Source organism: Chaetodon auriga, chromosome 6 (assembly GCF_051107435.1).
Source record: "Chaetodon auriga isolate fChaAug3 chromosome 6, fChaAug3.hap1, whole genome shotgun sequence".
NCBI lineage: Eukaryota > Metazoa > Chordata > Actinopteri > Chaetodontiformes > Chaetodontidae > Chaetodon > Chaetodon auriga.
Genome location: NC_135079.1, coordinates 25,134,960 through 25,152,706, shown reverse-complemented (window position 1 = coordinate 25,152,706; position 17,747 = coordinate 25,134,960). Strand labels below are relative to the sequence as shown.

At 40.6% G+C, this 17,747-nt stretch overlaps 2 protein-coding genes across 2 annotated transcripts; one reads left to right on the top strand and one right to left on the bottom strand.

Annotated features, from left to right (window-relative positions):
- Positions 1-3,521: 3,521 nt before the first annotated feature.
- On the top strand, positions 3,522-12,165 carry slc23a4 (solute carrier family 23 member 4). Its single transcript, XM_076733351.1, has 12 exons — positions 3,522-3,675; positions 4,548-4,688; positions 4,989-5,146; positions 7,443-7,602; positions 8,385-8,566; positions 8,935-9,055; positions 9,146-9,302; positions 9,431-9,684; positions 9,844-10,008; positions 10,110-10,218; positions 10,324-10,419; positions 11,187-12,165. The coding sequence occupies exons 1-12, from the start codon at positions 3,628-3,630 to the stop codon at positions 11,453-11,455; spliced, it is 1,860 nt and encodes a 619-aa protein (XP_076589466.1). The 5' UTR covers positions 3,522-3,627; the 3' UTR covers positions 11,456-12,165.
- Positions 12,025-15,867, bottom strand: LOC143322264 (protein FAM180A-like). Its single transcript, XM_076733352.1, has 3 exons — positions 15,623-15,867; positions 12,610-12,707; positions 12,025-12,517 (listed from the first exon to the last, which is right to left on the bottom strand). Exons 1-3 carry the CDS (start codon positions 15,699-15,701, stop codon positions 12,188-12,190), a joined length of 507 nt encoding a protein of 168 aa, XP_076589467.1. The 5' UTR covers positions 15,702-15,867; the 3' UTR covers positions 12,025-12,187.
- Between the last annotated feature and the right edge of the window lie 1,880 nt (positions 15,868-17,747).

Sequence of the window (17,747 nt, the reverse complement as noted above, 5' to 3'; positions counted from 1 at the left end):
TTAGAGTATATACTGCATGCAGTCACATGCATACAGAGCAAAAGACCTCATGATGTCCAAGCTGCTTCTCACAGCGCTGTGCAGGATTCATGTGAGCCCAATTTCCTTTGACTAGTCTATTTAGTGCATTTTTTTCAAGCTCCAATTCTGACTATTTGAATAGTAATCGTCAAGGCAAAAGCTTTCAAATAGTGTTTTGTCACTTAAAACTGTTTTTACTGTTACTGTTACTGCAACCTCCTGTTACAGGATAACCACATTAGATTCAATTTCATACAGTATTAAGGACTCATGCAGTTATTTGAGAGTTTACTGTCAGATGTGTAGCTATGCTAGCATGGCTGTGTGGATAGCAAAGCTGTTTGGCTGGTTGGTCCATCACTTTGGTCCAGACTGAAATATCATTTATACTTTTAGATGGGTTGCCATGAAACTTTGTATGGACAGTCATTGTCCCCGGTCGACTTTTCTTCTAGCACCACCATGAGGCTGACATTTGTGGTTTTGAGTGAAATGCCCCTGGCGGCTGACACATTGTACACACTTTTCATGTGCCCCGAAGGATGAACTGTAATAACTTTGGTGATCTTTTCATCTGGCACCACCATCAGGCCAAAGCTGAAACCCGTCCAGCGCTTTGGTTTGAGACTAAATTTGGAAACCTAAAGGCATTTCCATCAGTCTCAGCTGTACTTTGTGTTTGTGCTAATTAGAAAATTCAGATTCAGAGAAAGTTTATTAATCCCTGCAGGGAAATTGCTTAGTTGCAGTAAAAATTGCTCAACAGACAGTAAGAAAGATGAATAAAATACTTAAAAAGGTACAAAACTACAAAGTTACAAACTACTATAAAGGAAACATAGCCATGGTGATAGTAAAATGTGTAAATGCAAATGTGAATGTGCCAAGGGTAAATAAAATAACAATACATTTTAAGAGTAAGACTAAAAAAAAGTTTTATAGAGAGCCACAGAGATCCTGGTCCAGTCCAGTTTACTGTCCATATGGACCTCCAGATATTTGTACCCCTGCACAATTTCCACCATCTCTCCCCTAACCGAAATTGGAGTAGTAGGAGTCCTGGATCTCTTCCACCACCAGCTCCTTTGTATTGTTGGTGACGATCTGCAGGCAGTTCAGCTCACACCAGTCCTAAAAACTGTCCACCACCTTCTGGTATTGCGACACATCTTCCCCTCTGATGCATCCAACAACTGCAGAGTCATCAGAGAACTTCTATTAGGTGGCAAGTCTCTGTGTCATACCTGAAGTCAGTGGTGTACAAGGTGAGGAGAAAGGGGACAGAACATTTCCCTGTAGAGATCCAGTACTGCTCACCACTGTGTCTGACATACATGCACATACTGGAAGCATCTGGTCAGGAAGTCCATAATCCAGGACACCAGAGGAGCGTCCACCTGCATGGCACTCATCTTCTTCCCCACCAATGCTGGCTGGATAGTATCAAAGGTGCTGGGAAAACCAACGAACATGATTCTGGTCTGAATCGCTTGGTCGCCTTGCAGATATATGATGGCATCAGCCACTCCAACATCTGTTTGGTAGGCGAACTGGAGGGGGTCCAATGAGGGCTTGACCGGCGGCCGGAGGGGATGCAAGACCAGTCTTTCAAAACTGTGTGAGGTCAGCGTCAGTGGCCTGTAGTCGCAGGTGACAGTGGGGTGGGCCTTTTTTGGTACAGGGACCAGGAGGATGTCTTCAAAAATTTGGACCTTCTCCAGGCCTTCAGCAGCCTTGGGCTGATGCCATCAGGACCAGCTGCTTTTGCCAGGTGGAGTCTACTAAGGCCCCTCCTCACCTGGTCAACAGAGATGGTCAGCGGATGGGAGACGTTGTTGCTCTGTGGCTGTTGGTCAGGGTGGTCAGTATGAGACTGTGTCCATTCTACCGAAGAAATGGTTAAGCTTGTTGGTTGTATTGATGTTCCCATCAACAGTCTGGTTACTTGTCTTGTACACAGTGATAGTCTGCATGCATCTCCAAACCTCTCTGGTGTCATTCTGCTGTAGCCTCTGCTCAAGTTTCCTCCTGATGGCCTCTTTACCCTCTCTGATTTTCACTGACAGGAGATCATGAAGAAAGCACTGGGGTCTGAGATACCTGCTTAGCATGCTAGGATTAACATTGGGAGCATATTAGCATACTGGCCTTACAATTTAGCTTAGCCTCTCAGAGCTGCTAGCATGGCAGTAGTCTTGTTTCAAGCTCAAGGTTTACTTTATTTACTTAGAGTTTTGCATGTTCTGTGTCTAGTACACATTCTATTATGGAAAGTAAATACATTAAAGATACATTTCCCAATAATATTGAAGTTTATAACATGATATAGGGCCTTCTTTACTACCAATTATCATAAGTGGCAATTCTGTATTCCTGAAATTCATTTGAATTTAAAGTTTTCTATATCTTGTAACATGGCTATACTTGATATGCACGACCACAGGACCGTATACAGTTGAAATGCATTAAATGAAATGAGTTCAGACCAGAGAAGATTATGTGTGAGATAGAAACTTTAGAAGAGGGAGCCGGAGGATGTGATTGAGTCTGGGAATAAACTGCTGTGGTATCCCTTTTACGAGCTTTGTTCCAAAATAATTTATTGCTTGTTTTTTCTTTCCCTGATGTCATACAGCTGCCAGTTTGTGACCTAGATCTTGACCTTGAAACAAGAAGAGATGCAGATGTATAATCTTGTGACACAGAAGGTTAAAAAAACACCCTCACATGGATGCCAACACTGTGACAATCTGAGTGTCCTCCGCTGCCATATTAGAAATGCCTTCTTCTTAATGAAGTAGATGTGGGCTGCTATCAAACTCTTAAATTAGACTAATAATCCAGTTTAATCTAATATAATTTCAGGGTAATTAGAGCTGTGCTGTAAATCAGGAAATGAAGTTAGCATTTACTGAACGATAGCCCACCATCAACAACAGCTTTGTACCATGTGATAGTTCGGCAACATGTGATGGTTATGAAGGTTTGCCCCCCCCCCCCCCCAACGAATATTTGGTGTTAAAATTAGAAGGAGAGCAGGCAAGACATAACAGAGCTATGCCCTGAAGACTGGGTTTCAACTATTCAGTACATCTGACTACAGAAAACTGCCTTGACTGTGTCTTAAACAACAGGCAACAGAGCAAACAGTGCTGCCTCGATGGATCGGCTCCCTTGGCTAAAGAAACCTATTGGCCACTCTGAAGGCATTATATCTTTTTTATGTTCTATCAATCATCTTAAAATTCTCTGAGAGAGACAGAGACACAGAGAAAAATGACGTACCCTGTCTGAAAGGTTATGTCCTGCTTGCCAGCTGCGGCTCGGTCAGCTGCTGTTACTGTTGTAATTGGGTTCACATGAGCTGCTGGTGGGACTCATTCAATCAACAAGCACAGCAGTCTCATGTCTGAACTCCGTCCTACCAAAACTTCCCACCCCACCCCACCGCACCCATAATCCGACCTCCCAGCTCTCTCCCTTCTCTGTTCCACTCTCCAGTCCTCTCTTGATGTACTCCCTCTCCTCTCATTCATGTTTTTTCACTTTTCTGTTTTGTTTTCAGCCTCAGAAGAACACCACCTGAATCTATAGGCTGATTCTGACATGGCTCCAGAAAAGGAAAGTAATGGTCTTGACAACTATGCATTTGCAGTAAGTTTAACTTTGACTTGTTTTGAGAGCATTGCATACTGCTATTGTCTTGTGCAGCTATTTCTAATAGCTGTAAAGCTTAAACTAACTTAGTTTAACCAGTTTATTGGCTATTTCAATGCAGAATTTCTGCCATTAGAAATAGGAGAACACAATGTTTACAACTGTGTGAATGTGAACACATCTGCATTGAATGTATAAGTATATTAGTGATTTATCTCTCCTTTAATCACTGAACTGCATAGCACATGCATTTTGACTGTCTGTCAGTACCTTGGTAGAAACTTTGTAGATGTTAAGATCAGTTAATAATTGACACCAATAGAACAGCTTGCAAAGTAGCGTCATGGATACATACGAATCTACTTGTTTACATTCTTGTTCCTCCATGCTTAAAATCACATTATTGAAAAGATAAGTAACACACTGTTTAGTCAGAGAAACAGAAGCAGAAACTATTTTATTGTGATTTTAGTCCAATAAATGTAAAACAATTTTGACATACCAGTAGTTTTTAATCTAAAACTGATTAGGGAAATAATTCTTACTTTGTGACAAGGAACATTTAGTCCTACTATTGAAAATCAATTTGTTTTTGTTGTCATCCTGACCTATAATGTGTTAGATGTGATGAAAGAAATTTAGTTTCTAAAGCAAATCATTTATTTTTATGGCTAACGGAAAATCATGATCTGATAAGCATTGAACCACATTCCCTCACTAGGAATAGTCAGGTTTACTTGGTGGTTCAATGAGAGTTCAGATATGAGATTTGACTGAAATGACAAAATGACTGTCACAGTGCAAAAGAAATACATGTCATATGTATGTTAAATTGATCTCTGTCTGCTTTTCTGTCTGGCTAATTGAAGCTTGAAGGGCGTTTTTGTGATCTACCAGACACAAAACATGGAGAAGTAATGGACACGTCCATGGACGGAGACAGCAACAAGCTAGCGTACTGTGTAACAGATGTACCTCCCTGGTACCTGTGCATCCTTCTAGGCATCCAGGTACGTCAGCAAAGAGGTTTTAAGGTCATGTTTGACAATGAGTCTCCATTCATTTCCTGATTATGAGCCAATGTAGTTTCTGCTGTTATATAACAATGCAAACATGACCACTGTGCCACATGAAAGCTTCTGCTTGACACGGTTGGCATCACATATCACGGCTGGGTAGTTTTATTAATGCAGGCCTGATTGTGAAATGTACTACGAACATGTAAAGATCAGTGTACATTTGGATGACGTGTAGCCTCTACCTGAGGCAGGTTATTCCCATGCATATGATATTTTCCTTCGCTCTTTCAGCACTGTTTGACTGCATTTGGAGGTATCATCGCCATCCCATTAATCTTGTCTCAGGGGTTGTGCCTGCAGCATGACGGCCTCACACAAAGCCAGCTCATCAGTACCATCTTCTTCGTCTCTGGTATTTGCACTCTGTTGCAAGTTACCTTTGGAATTAGGTAAGGAAGTAAACTTAGACTTAGACAGCTTTTATTGTCATGCAGTAGACAGCAAGTGTACACCGAACGAAATTTAAGCCTAGCACGGAGTTGAAAAATATTTGAAAAAGTATATATATATAAATAAAAAAGTGTTTAGTGATATGTACAGGTCTGTTAAAAGTATGTTAAAATAAACAGCAGAGTATTATGATATATGTGGACTAGAACAGTGAGTAGAATAACCTGAGGGAGTATACAGTAAGTTGAAAATAGCAGCAGCAATATGCAGTAAGTTAAAAATAAGCAGCATAAATATATACTAAGGTTAATTTAAAGTGCAGTTGTGCAGCCTCCACACCACACAGAGATGCAGCTGGTCAAGATGCTCTCTATGGTGCTTTTGTAGAAAGTAGTGAGGATGGGCGGGGGCATTTGGGCTCTCCTCATCCTGCGCAGAAAGTGCAGACGTTGCTGTGTCCTTTTGATCAGTGGCGCCTTGTTCACAGACCAGGTGAAGTCGTCCGTGATGTGCACTCCCAGGAACTTGGTGCTGCTGACCACCTCCACAGCCGTGTTGTTGAGGAGAAGCGAAGCGTGACTGTGCTGGTTCTTCCTGAAGTCGACAATGAGCTCTTTTGTTTTATTTATTTTGTTTTTCTTTTGGAAAGGAGAAGGAGTTAAGGAGCGGGAATATGTTTGTAGGATGCTGGAATGGTACATGTTGTAAACAATAGACAATGGTAGATGACTCTTTCTAATCTCAGGATAATTCATGCTCATTGACTGGATAAGATAAGAAGATAAGATGAGAAAAGCAGCAGCACAGCAGGTTCATTAGAGTGGAATTAACCATGCTGCTCCTTCTCATTAAACAGGCAGAACAAAACATCCTCTCAGCTTTCCTTTTTAAACTCTTTTGACCTGTGAGGCCTGCCAAAGTTAGAGTGCAGCCTTAACCATAAACAATAGAATATTCTACTGTGCTAGGGGGCACAGCTTTTATTGAAGGATTATTAGAGGAAAAGTAGAGCTTAAGATGCTTTCAAATGCTCAGGTATTTTTAGCTATGATGAGGAAAAAAGGGTGAAAGAATGAATTAATGAATTACATATTGAGACCCCACGGTATTTGTTAGTCTTTTTTATGTTATTACCAAATAAATGTACGGTATCATTAAATACAATATGATATCATATGAATGATGCAGTTGAATACTAAAAATATATTCGGATAAGATGCAATACAATTTAATTCACTGCGACAGAATATGATATGATGTGAAACAACATCATGTGGTGCAGTATGATACAACAACAACAACAACAACAACAACAACAACAACAACAAAAAGCGAGCAGCACCCTCTCAGTGTTGAAGTTACTCAATGTGAAATGTCCCTTGTCTGCAGTGACACACACACAGAGGACTTGAAATGATGTCATGGCTGATTTTGTTTGGCAGATATAGAAACTTGAACCATGTTTCATTGCTCTGAACTTTTCTATGCTTGCACAGACTCAGAATATTGGTGTCACAGTAGGATTAGGGAAGGAATTTCCATCTTATTATGTTTGGAATCTGGTTCTTGCTAAATCCTCATTCCCTTGACTTAGCACCACTGATGCTTTCTTGTCTCTTTCCAAATACCTGGAGGTCAGCTGTGAGGAAACAGTGGTATGTTTAATGGCACACTGTTCGAGAGAGGCCAAACGAAAACAAGGCTAAATATTTGTGTCTCTTAGGTAGGAAACATTATAAGCTCCCATCAAAGGTATTTGCTAGCCATGTGTCTTTACTGTTCCCTTGATTTTTCCATGTTTTCCACAAGTATGTTTGTCTTCTGACTTTTCTGGCTTACTTTGACAGAAGGAAAGAGTGTCCATAGATGGAAATTACAAGATCTGTGTCTGTTATAATCAGATGTGAACTGTTTACAATGACGTGAGCAGTATGAATAATGACCATTATTATATAGCAGATGACTTTAATTCAGTTCAACTCTAGTATAGCTGTTGGCGTAATTAGAATCACTCTCTCCACCTTCACATGATTTCAAACATTTGACCATATATGAGTAAAGTAAACAGGAACTGTAAAAACAGATAGAGACTCTTGAGGTGGACTTTGTCAGGCAAATGTAACCTTTTTATTGCTATTACTAAGCTGCTCGGTTCACCTGCCACTTGTCTTGCAGAACATGTGGCATGCTGATATCTGATGATGTTTGATGTGTCTAGAGATGCTTCTATCCTGACGTCATATCTGTCTGGCTTTCTGCTCTTAATTACCAACCACTTGACATCTTTACTTTCAGATTGCCAATTCTCCAAGGTGGTACATTCACATTGCTGGCACCTTCCATGGCAATGCTGTCCATGCCAGAGTGGACATGTCCTGCTTGGACCCAAAATGCCAGCCTAGTCAACACGTCCTCCCCAGATTTCATAGAGGTGTGGCAGAGTCGGATGAGAGCAGTAAGTAAACCAACAGATATTTCTAAAAATGACTTACAGCTTAGCTCACTTTGTCTGACAGCTGAAACAAGACCATCTGACATAAAAATTCACATTCATAGTGGAGTATTCAGCCATTAATGAAAGTATGTATGCAGACTCAGTTTTATCCATGCTGGGATAGTGTTAACCACTCTGTGTGACAGTGCTTTAAGAACATGAATTTTAGGATTTCCCCATGAAAAATGCTAAGTGTATCAAATTAGCATTCATATCAGTCCTGGACTGGGACAAACGCTCATTGTTGAAACAGCACAAAAGCAGCCATTGTTTGATTGCTGTGTAATGGTAATATTGTGTGTGCATGTTTCTTGCTAGCTTGAGCCCTAACTCCCTTGTTCAAAAACATTAGCAGTGAAGCCACAGCTGCTGACGTTGTGTTGCTACTTGGTTTAATTGTGTGGAAATTGAAAGAATGGATCTTAAATCAAGCATTTGTAATGGATGGATTGATTTTTCTCTGTAAGAGGTGGATGTCTCACATGTTGTCAGAACATCCACAATAATGAGAGTGAAATGTCTCATGAGGTCAATATCCCATGTTCATTTTGAGTTAAGACATGTAACTTGAAATAAGTACCTTTCACTACCTCTACAAAGCAATTTGCATATGGTAACAAAAATGCGACAATGATTTATTCTTTTTAAAGATAATACTTTATGTTCATCTCTGGTAAATACCTTCATGGGCTTTAAGAGTGCTGCCACATTTAAACTGTTATCCTCCTTCTGTCTGTCTTCAGCTGCAGGGCTCCATCATGGTGGGCTCCCTCTTCCAGATGTTTGTTGGTTTCTCTGGCCTCATTGGCCTCTTCATGCGCTTCATCGGACCTCTCACCATTGCTCCAACCATTTCTCTCATTGGACTGTCCCTGTTTGACTCAGCTGGTACCAGTGCTGGCTACCACTGGGGCATAGCTGCCATGTGGGTAAAATTCCCAAACACTGTCTTTTCAGGGTTTGGAGGCATCCTGCTGTAGAGGGCAAAAAATTGCAGAAGCAAAAATTAGCAGACCATTTAGAGTCTATTGTCAAATATTATTTTTAGATTTTAAGCCTTTTTTCTAAGTGTCTTATCATGATGATGCATGTAATCAGTTTTACTCAGTTTTAGGCATTAATAAAAAGGAATTAGAAAGCCTATTAAGAGTTCCTTGCCAAAGAGCCTGTTTAGGTTCTCTGCATTCCTTTATGTTGGTTAGAGCTAGAACTGGACTCCTAAGACTGCAAAGTAGTGCAATCCTATTTCTACTTCATATTGCGAATTATTGTCTTTGTCCCTGTCTCACACAGGACCACAGCACTGATCACCATGTTCTCACAGTACCTTCGGCACATACCTGTGCCCTTGCCTATGTACAGCAAGGATAAACACCTCCACATCTCCCGAGTCTACGTCTTTCAGATACTCCCTGTATGCACTGAACAACTTTCTTGTTAGCCAGTAATTGTCTTTGGTACCGAGATATATAAAATAATTATGCATTTTGTCTTGACCACTTAGGTTCTGCTTGGAATCACTTTGTCTTGGCTAATCTGCTACATTCTGACAATCTACAATGTACTTCCCACTGATCCAGAGAAGTATGGTTACATGGCCCGCACTGATCTAAAGGGAGACATTATGAACCGAGCTCCCTGGTTCACTTTCCCATATCCAGGTAAGAGGCTGCCAAGCTATCATCTAAAGGGACTTTTTTTTACCAATGAAAAAGTTAACAGAAAAAGCTATTGCACGTCTTACATAGTGTGTCATTCTCTGTCCCCTTTGGTTTGAATCCAAACTTAGGTCAGTGGGGGATGCCGACTGTGAGCCTGGCAGGGGTGGTTGGTATCTTGGCTGGTGTGATTTCCTCCATGATAGAGTCTGTAGGGGACTACCATGCTTGTGCCAGGCTATCTGGTGCTCCACCTCCCCCTAAACATGCTATCAACAGGGGTATTGGCATCGAGGGACTAGGTTGTCTGCTAGCTGGAGCTTGGGGTACAGGAAATGGCACCACTTCATACAGCGAGAATGTTGGAGCTCTTGGTATTACAAAGGTAAGATGAGCCTTTATCTATAGGCTAAGAAGAAATTTCTGTGGAAGTTAGTTACTAAACGGACACATTTGTAGACACAAAGCATAAGCATTTTTTCCCCTTTAGATGTGTTACAGACAGTTTCAAGAGAAGCCTTTTTTCTCTCTTGTCTTGGTGTAGGTTGGCAGTCGCATGGTGATAGTATCCAGTGGAGTCTTGATGGTTGTCATGGGTGTGTTTGGTAAAGTGGGTGCTATATTCACCACTATCCCATCACCTGTGATAGGAGGGATGTTCATGGTAATGTTTGGCGTCATCTCTGCAGCTGGTGTTTCCAATCTGCAGGTACACATTTTTGTTTCACAAAATTGTTCACATTAACCTAAATGTTGCATGAAAACAGTACCAATATTTTCCCCATGCTTTTCCCCTCCACACATTTTCAGTATGCAGATATGAATTCGTCTCGAAACATCTTCGTTTTTGGCTTCTCAATGTTCTCTGGTCTGGTCATTCCTAACTGGATATTGAAGCACCCAGAGGCTATTGCTACAGGTGCATGAATTAACTTTTCACTATATGATCTTATTCATAAAAATCATCATATTTTACTGAATTATTTTAACACAGGCTAAGCTAATTTCATTTTATTGTGTTCAGGTGTGGTTGAACTCGACCAGGTGCTGCTGGTCCTTCTGACAACCAGTATGTTTGTAGGAGGTTTCTTTGGCTTCATTCTGGACAACACCATTCCAGGTATTTTTTCATTTGTTTATATTATTAGTTTATTTATTTGACTAGTAATACCAAATTTGAATCAAGTAATCTAACTCCTCATCTATATCAACTCATCATATTGTCATCCCATTAACAGCAAAATCACAGTGTAAAAATATGCGATACATAACCATGGCAATTTAGGCCAGAGACCCAGCTGGAATGTCAAGTGAAGAGTCAGAATAGGTGAAAATACTGATGGGAGTAAACCTAATTTATTCAGAGTCATCACTTCATAGTTACACACCAACAACAGACTACAAAAAAAAAGTGTTACCAAATGTCAAAAAGAATGTTTGCTATTTTTATATAGTTGTGGCATGAAAGCAAGTTTTTTAAATTTCTTTTTTTCTTTTTCTTTTTCTTTTTTTTTTTGGGGCTTTTGTAAGTCTGGGCATGAGGACACTAATTGCAATTAATACTGCAGCAACTTTGCCAAGTAGTGTAAAATACAACTTGGCAGAGGAGATGAGACTGAATTTCCACTGAGTGTCCAGCTTGAGTTCAAAACTGGTTTGAAATGACTCTATTTTTTGAGAAAACTACATTGTACTGTAGGTGTAGTAGGAGAGAAAGACTATCTGAGAACATAAATGTTCCTGGCACGTGGTGCAGCCTTCCTGAGCTCTGTGAAAAACAAACAGGCAAGCCAAGTCAGAAAATAACATGAAGGCGGAACTCAGTGATCTCATTCCTTCAGTAGGCTGTAATGGCATGATTTCACACATTAAACACATGTCCAACAGGATCAAAGCATGAACGAGGAATCCTGGCCTGGAACAAGGCTCACGAGGACGACTCCAGTGACACACTGGAGAGTGGAGAAGTCTACAACCTCCCTTTTGGCATCACCTCTTACTTGTCTTCTTCCTCCTGGCTGCGATACATACCTTTCTGCCCTCCTGGTGTGCCCAGATCCATGGAAGGATGCAAAGCAGATACTAATGCCTTGGAGCCTAAGCAGCCACTGGGACATCCAGAGCCTTCACAGATCATTGTTGGAGTCGCTCTGTGAGTGGTGCACTCATGTCAGCATGCCATTCGAAGGACTTTCTAAAAACCATTACAGGCAGCTCAGTTTAGACCACCACTCTTCTGTTAAAGACCCTGTACTGTAACAACATGGTGCAAAGTATTTCATATGAGTGACATCTGCAGCTAAATGTTTTAGTACTTGTAAATGAGTATTTAGTATTTTGTAAACTGATAATGATATATATAATCTTTAAAACTTTTTTGTACAGTAATCTGACATTTTAACAGAGCATCAATATAAACAGGTTTTTAGCTTGAAATTGTATTGTTTGATCCCATCAGTCTTAGAATGTGATCACAACCAGGTGCTAGTGAACAAACACTGAGAAGACAAATGAATGTAAGTACAACCATGATGTTTATTGCTACATTCATCCAACGTTTAGTTTCATAACACACACACACACACACACACACACACACACACACACACACACACACACACACACACAGAGTACATCATGTTTGATTTTACTTTGCTGTATATTGCTCAATATTTTAATTATTCTGTCATTATCAGTCCATGCACTTTAACTTTTTGGGGCAAAGGTTTCTAACAGGATTTTTCTCTCAGGCTCATTGCCTGCCAGCATATAAGATGCCATGTTTCCTCAATGCACACATCATGACAACCTGCTGATCTGAAAAAGTTTTTGATATGTGCTTAGTAAAGTCCAACATGGAACCATTGTGTAGCAATGCCAGTATCTCTTCAATTTGTCCTTCTCAGATCCTGCTTGATGGCTTTGTACAAACTAACAAAAGACTCTTTCCACACATCTCGTTGGTGTTCAGTGGTGGAATTAACCACCCGCTGGGCGGTGTATACCAAGGTCAACAGGGTACGCTCAAAATCGTCCTGATGCAGGTGACCAATTTGATTTGAAAGGGCAGAGATGAGCCTAAATATGTCTGTTAGCTTCTTGGGAATGATCTCCTCACAGATGACTTGCAGGTTTCTTGTCTTGCGGAGGGAAGCCAGCTCAGCATCTTCCACTGAAAACCCTCCACTGGCCTCAAAGTGTGTGCCAGCCAGCAGGATCTAGCAGATGAAAAGAAGAAGCCATTGCCAGTGTTCATTACTGAGGCTTATTTGTTGGTTTTACACATCAAACACGGATATATTTGTCTCACCTCAAACAATAGATGAACATCATCAAAGGAGTTGTGGAAGGTGGGGTTCACCACAGTTGCCGTCCCCCTTTTTGTTCTGCTTGCTGCTGGGAACAGGGCTTGTGGATTGACGAGAGACAGACAGTGAGAATGACGGGTGGGAGAAAAGCAGTTTCCTTTGCAAACTTTTCAAATTTCATCACATTTTGGTCTTGAGATTTACTGCTGTGGAACCACAAGGTTTCTTGAATCTGTTATGGTGGAAATCCCTGTGACAAGCAATAACAAACCAGAAACTCTTGGGCACCATGAAATACAGATTTTACTTGCATGCTGACATTCTGGCACATGTGAGACCCAGGTTCACCAGGCTCATACCGCGACATATACTGCAGTTAATCTATGATATGCACACAGAATTCTATCTGCAGGCGATGAGACATGACCTCGAGCTTCAAAGGCAGCAGAAGAGTCAAAGGCGGAGTAACACACAGATTATACAATGGACTCCAGATGACTTCGACATGCAGTGGACTGGCTTGGCATTTGGGCCTCATTTTCTTAGACTCATGATTTAGAGCAGGTTGCTAACCACAACAAATCTTGTGCAGTGAAAGAAGCGAAACCCTTCCCATTACTTATTTATGATTTGAGCATTAGCAAGTATAACCATGATGCATTTGGGTAGGCAGTCCATTGATATTACGCAGGAACATTACTTAAAAAGTAAAATAACTGTACACAAACAGATGTGTTCCTTTTCCTTTGCTCATACTTCCTCCAACAAAATCTGCCAAAATTCATGACAAGATGATTAATAAGAAAAAGCTGTGACACTGTGAGGGTGTCCAGCTAAATGCTCAAAATGACAATGTTTTTTTGGGGGGCTATTCAGCTGAATAGTGCAGCTGAAGACAGACAGGAAATGGGGGACATAGGGGACGTCACGCAGCCAAGGGCCACAGGTTGGAATTAACATTGTTAGCCTGTTAATGATTAGCAAATTCAGTTTCACTGAAAAAAAATTGACCTGTGGTGTCACTAGAGGAAAAGTCAATGGATGCACCACTGAGCTTACTGGATTGTCATCAGCATGGCTAAAAGGTAAAAGAAGAAGAGACCAGTTTTCACATTTATTGGCTGGTTGTATTCATGCACATTAAATCTGGAGTTCAGGCAATTTACATTTCAAATGGTATAGAGGATAAACTGCAGAAAAGGAAATCAGAAGGAAGGAAAAAACAAAGACATCATGCAGACATAAATGCAGACAGATAACCATCCTGTCATGCAGAGCTAGAGACAGTGACTGATACTGTTCGTTAATGAACTGGACTGTGCTGTTTGATGTCATCTATTTCATCTGCTGCAGCACAATCAAAACCTTAAAACTGAACAGTTTGGTCTGGGTCTTGTCTGGAGTAAAGATTTTGTGACCAGCGCGTACAGTGTAGCATAAACCAAGAGAGAAGTTTGGAAACACAGTTAAGAAATCCATTCACTGTCTAAGCCAGAGTCAATGAGCCAACTGCCAGCTCTTTCACTCCTGGCTATCATCTTGTTTGCTCAACAAGTGCAACAAGATGATGATATTTAACAGACTTCTGCAGATAAAATAATCCACAGTCTCTCTATCTAATGTTTAGATAATGATCTCCATTAGTCTAAGTTCAATAAGTCAATCAGGGCCAGCACTATTTCTAAGGACTGCTTTTCTTTTAATTTGTGTCCTCTAAAACATGCTGATGAATTACTCATTTCACCAACATAGCCATGTCAGCATTTTTGCTTACCCATCAAGGAATCAAATTGTGTCCATTGAAATGCATTACAGTGTGTTAATACTTGAGAGTCATCACACACATAGCTCATCTGTTTACCCGCCAACCTCTGTGTGACAGGATAACAGAGGCCAAATACGTGCTCCTGATGGCTCCAGCTTTTTATGATGAAATGCTTTTTACTGCTGCTTGTACTTCCTGTCAGTGAAGACGTGTCCATGGCGACCCCTCCCCAGAAAATTCAAATATACTGCAGTCATCAGTGCAATTAAAGTTCAGTTCAAGCCTGTGGTGTTAAATCAGTGACCGATAGGACAAAGAGCACCTATCAAATTACAAAACATTCCACCTGATTAGAGAAAAGTAATTCCTTGACCAGAGCTGGCCTGAATATCTCAGCAGTATGCTTTTCATTCACTTGAGGAATATGAGTTTCCTCTCTCAGATCATGTTTGGACCCTCCCCTTGTTTCTCATATTAGAAACAGGTGCAGATCTGAACCTACTGTTGGAGCCAGATGAGCATATAAATGTGCACAGAATTAAATGTGCTGTCACTTGAAAGACACAGCATTTAACCTTCAAATAAGTGTGAGATGGTAATTATTTTATATTGTATTGTTCACACTGCACTGTACTGTTTTCTGCTCTACAAAATTTAGGTGCTACTCTTAACAAGATGGGCTCCTCAAGACAGATCAGTTTTCATGCATGGAGGAGGACTACAGGAAAATGTGTGAGATCAATATGTTCTCATGTCCAAGACACATAATGAGGTCATTCCTTTTACAAAATTATGCTTGTTCATTATTTTATTAATTTGTTTTCAGTGAAAACTCCTGTGTTTGGAAAGAAAATGAAAAGATGAAGCTCACTGTTTTTCTGGTTTATTATTACAGAGCAGCTAAACCAAGGAACACTCAACACAGCCAAGACTGACTTAATAAAAAAATGACTGACTGAATGTTATGTTGTCAAAAATCCCTCTGTAGCCCAGACTCACGTGCAACCCCCCGACCCCCCCCCCCCAACAAACAAACAAAAACAAAAAACTAAAAAAACAGTTGACCCTTTACTGGGATTAATCCACCATCATGTTGTTATGTTACATCAACATTAACACTACCGCTAAATATTCTGTTAGCTCAGTGAATAAACATGTACATATCAAAAAATCTTGTAATGAAAACTTACTTCTCTCACAGGTACGTACACAAACTGCATCAAAATATAGAGCTTCAGTTCAAGTCTTACCTTTAGGCCGACACCGCGCGACACCTGACCCGATGAAGCTGTAGATAAGGCCAACAATGATCACTCTCCAGAGCTGCATGGTGGCCTGATCACTGGTACAATGTTAACTGCATGTAACTCCTACAACTGCGTCTCTGCCTGTTAGCACCCAGGGTGCCCTTCTGTTGCATTTCTTCCCGTCCTTTTGTTGTGCATCCACAGCTTTACAAGGCATTGGACTTTGTACCTTCTTAATTACTTTTGTTCTCTTCCTTTATCTGTCCGTTTTCATTCCATCTCCATCCACATCTGATCTCCCTCCCTCTCTCTCCGTCTCTCTCTCTCTCTCCCTCTCTCTCTCTCTCTCTGCACCTCATAAGTCCACTCTCCTTCAGTGTTTTCAGCTGGTTATCATCAGGTTCACAGGCACTTTCTTTAACAAATCCTTTAGTATTATATATCTTCTTTATTAATGACACACACCTCTTGTCCTTGTCCTATTTTAAGCATCCTTTTCATCTCAAGTAACAGCATTTCTCTTTGTGACTTATATGTCCTCTATTCATTGTTTATCATCTGAGCACTTCACTACAGGGCTAACTGTATGTGCCATTATCCTTTAGTCAAAGGTTAAAATGAACTGTTCAAAAGTTCACCCAGTCCTTTTAAATTTAAACGATTATGTTGTTCAGCTGCAATCATCAAACCATGGAATCATGTCAGGTATACAGAGTCATTATCTGTCGCTGCCGTTTCAGTTTTCTGTCTGTTGAAAACATAGTTTGTTGCTTTCTTTTAAACAACCTTATTTATCTTGGCTTCTTTTTGTGGGTTGCACAACCGACCATGTTTATTGTCCTCTTGGAGCTGTGTTTGTGTACTTGTAAAGTCAAAGTTAGTTCTGTTTTTACCAACAACATGGTCCCTCAGTGGATTAGAGCCTATGTGATGGTGCCAGGATGACCACTGGCAACCAGCTTGGTTTGTGGTCCCCAGGAGGACAAATGTGGAAAGTTGACACACCATGAACATGAAACTCAGCTAAGTGATTATTTCTAACTATACAATGTCCACACCCCGAGTTTTGGACAGGAAAACATATGAAGAAACCACAAAGAAAGACGTTGTTCACTGCTTGGCACAGTCCATCTTCTCCACAAGCTGTAGGAACAGTTACCAGAAGTGCAACCATATAAAATAGCTTTTGTTTGAACACTATTTTAACAATAACTTATTTCATTTGAGCATACACACTGATGCCAGTATGTGAGCACAGCACACAGTTACACTTTCTAAAGGTCACTTCCATACATCTGGCCCTCAGGTGTTCAGATGTGTTCTTGTGGAGGTCAGAATTGGACAAAGCTGTGTCTCAGGCTAAGATGTGGCAGTCTGCTGCAGAGGAATGCAGACCCAGACTGTGCTGAAACTGGCAAGAGAGCTGTGGCCTCTGCAAAATGTCCAAGAACTACAGCTCAAGAACTTGAACAAACATATTATTCTTTCAATGGGCAAATTAAATGAAAATGTTATGCTAGGCTGCACCCCAAATAATTTCCGTCTTAAATTGGTGTATTGACTCAGAGGCGGATAGAGCCCTGTGTTAGGATTTGGTTACTATTTGTGATTATATTAAATACATAAATGGCTGATCACCTGGGCAGTGATAATGGGTCGGCCATTATCATCACTAAGGCTTGCTGTGTATAATGTCACACTTGGCAGAGCTGAAGAGAACAAACATTTAAGACAGGAGGACAGGGCATGCCTCTGGACTGACTGCAGTTGTTACACAAAACAAGTGTCCTCATAATTCTACCTGTCAAATCCTGAAGATTGTTTTGCACAGTCGCACTTCATAACTCAGTACACAGCACGCTAATACTTAGTATTAAATATGCAGGAAGTAGTGAGCAGCTCAAGTAATGTACTTAAGTTGAATTTTGAGAACTTCCACTTTAACACTTTTACATCTCTCCTCCACATTACAGAGGGGAATACAGTGTATACCGTTTCGACAACTATAGTAGCAGTTATACAGTTTAGAATTCATCAGTTTATAAAACAACAGCTTATAAACCACCCAATGATGTGACAAGTGGTTAAAACTGACTCCTGCAACATGAAAATGCTGCTGGTGGAGGAG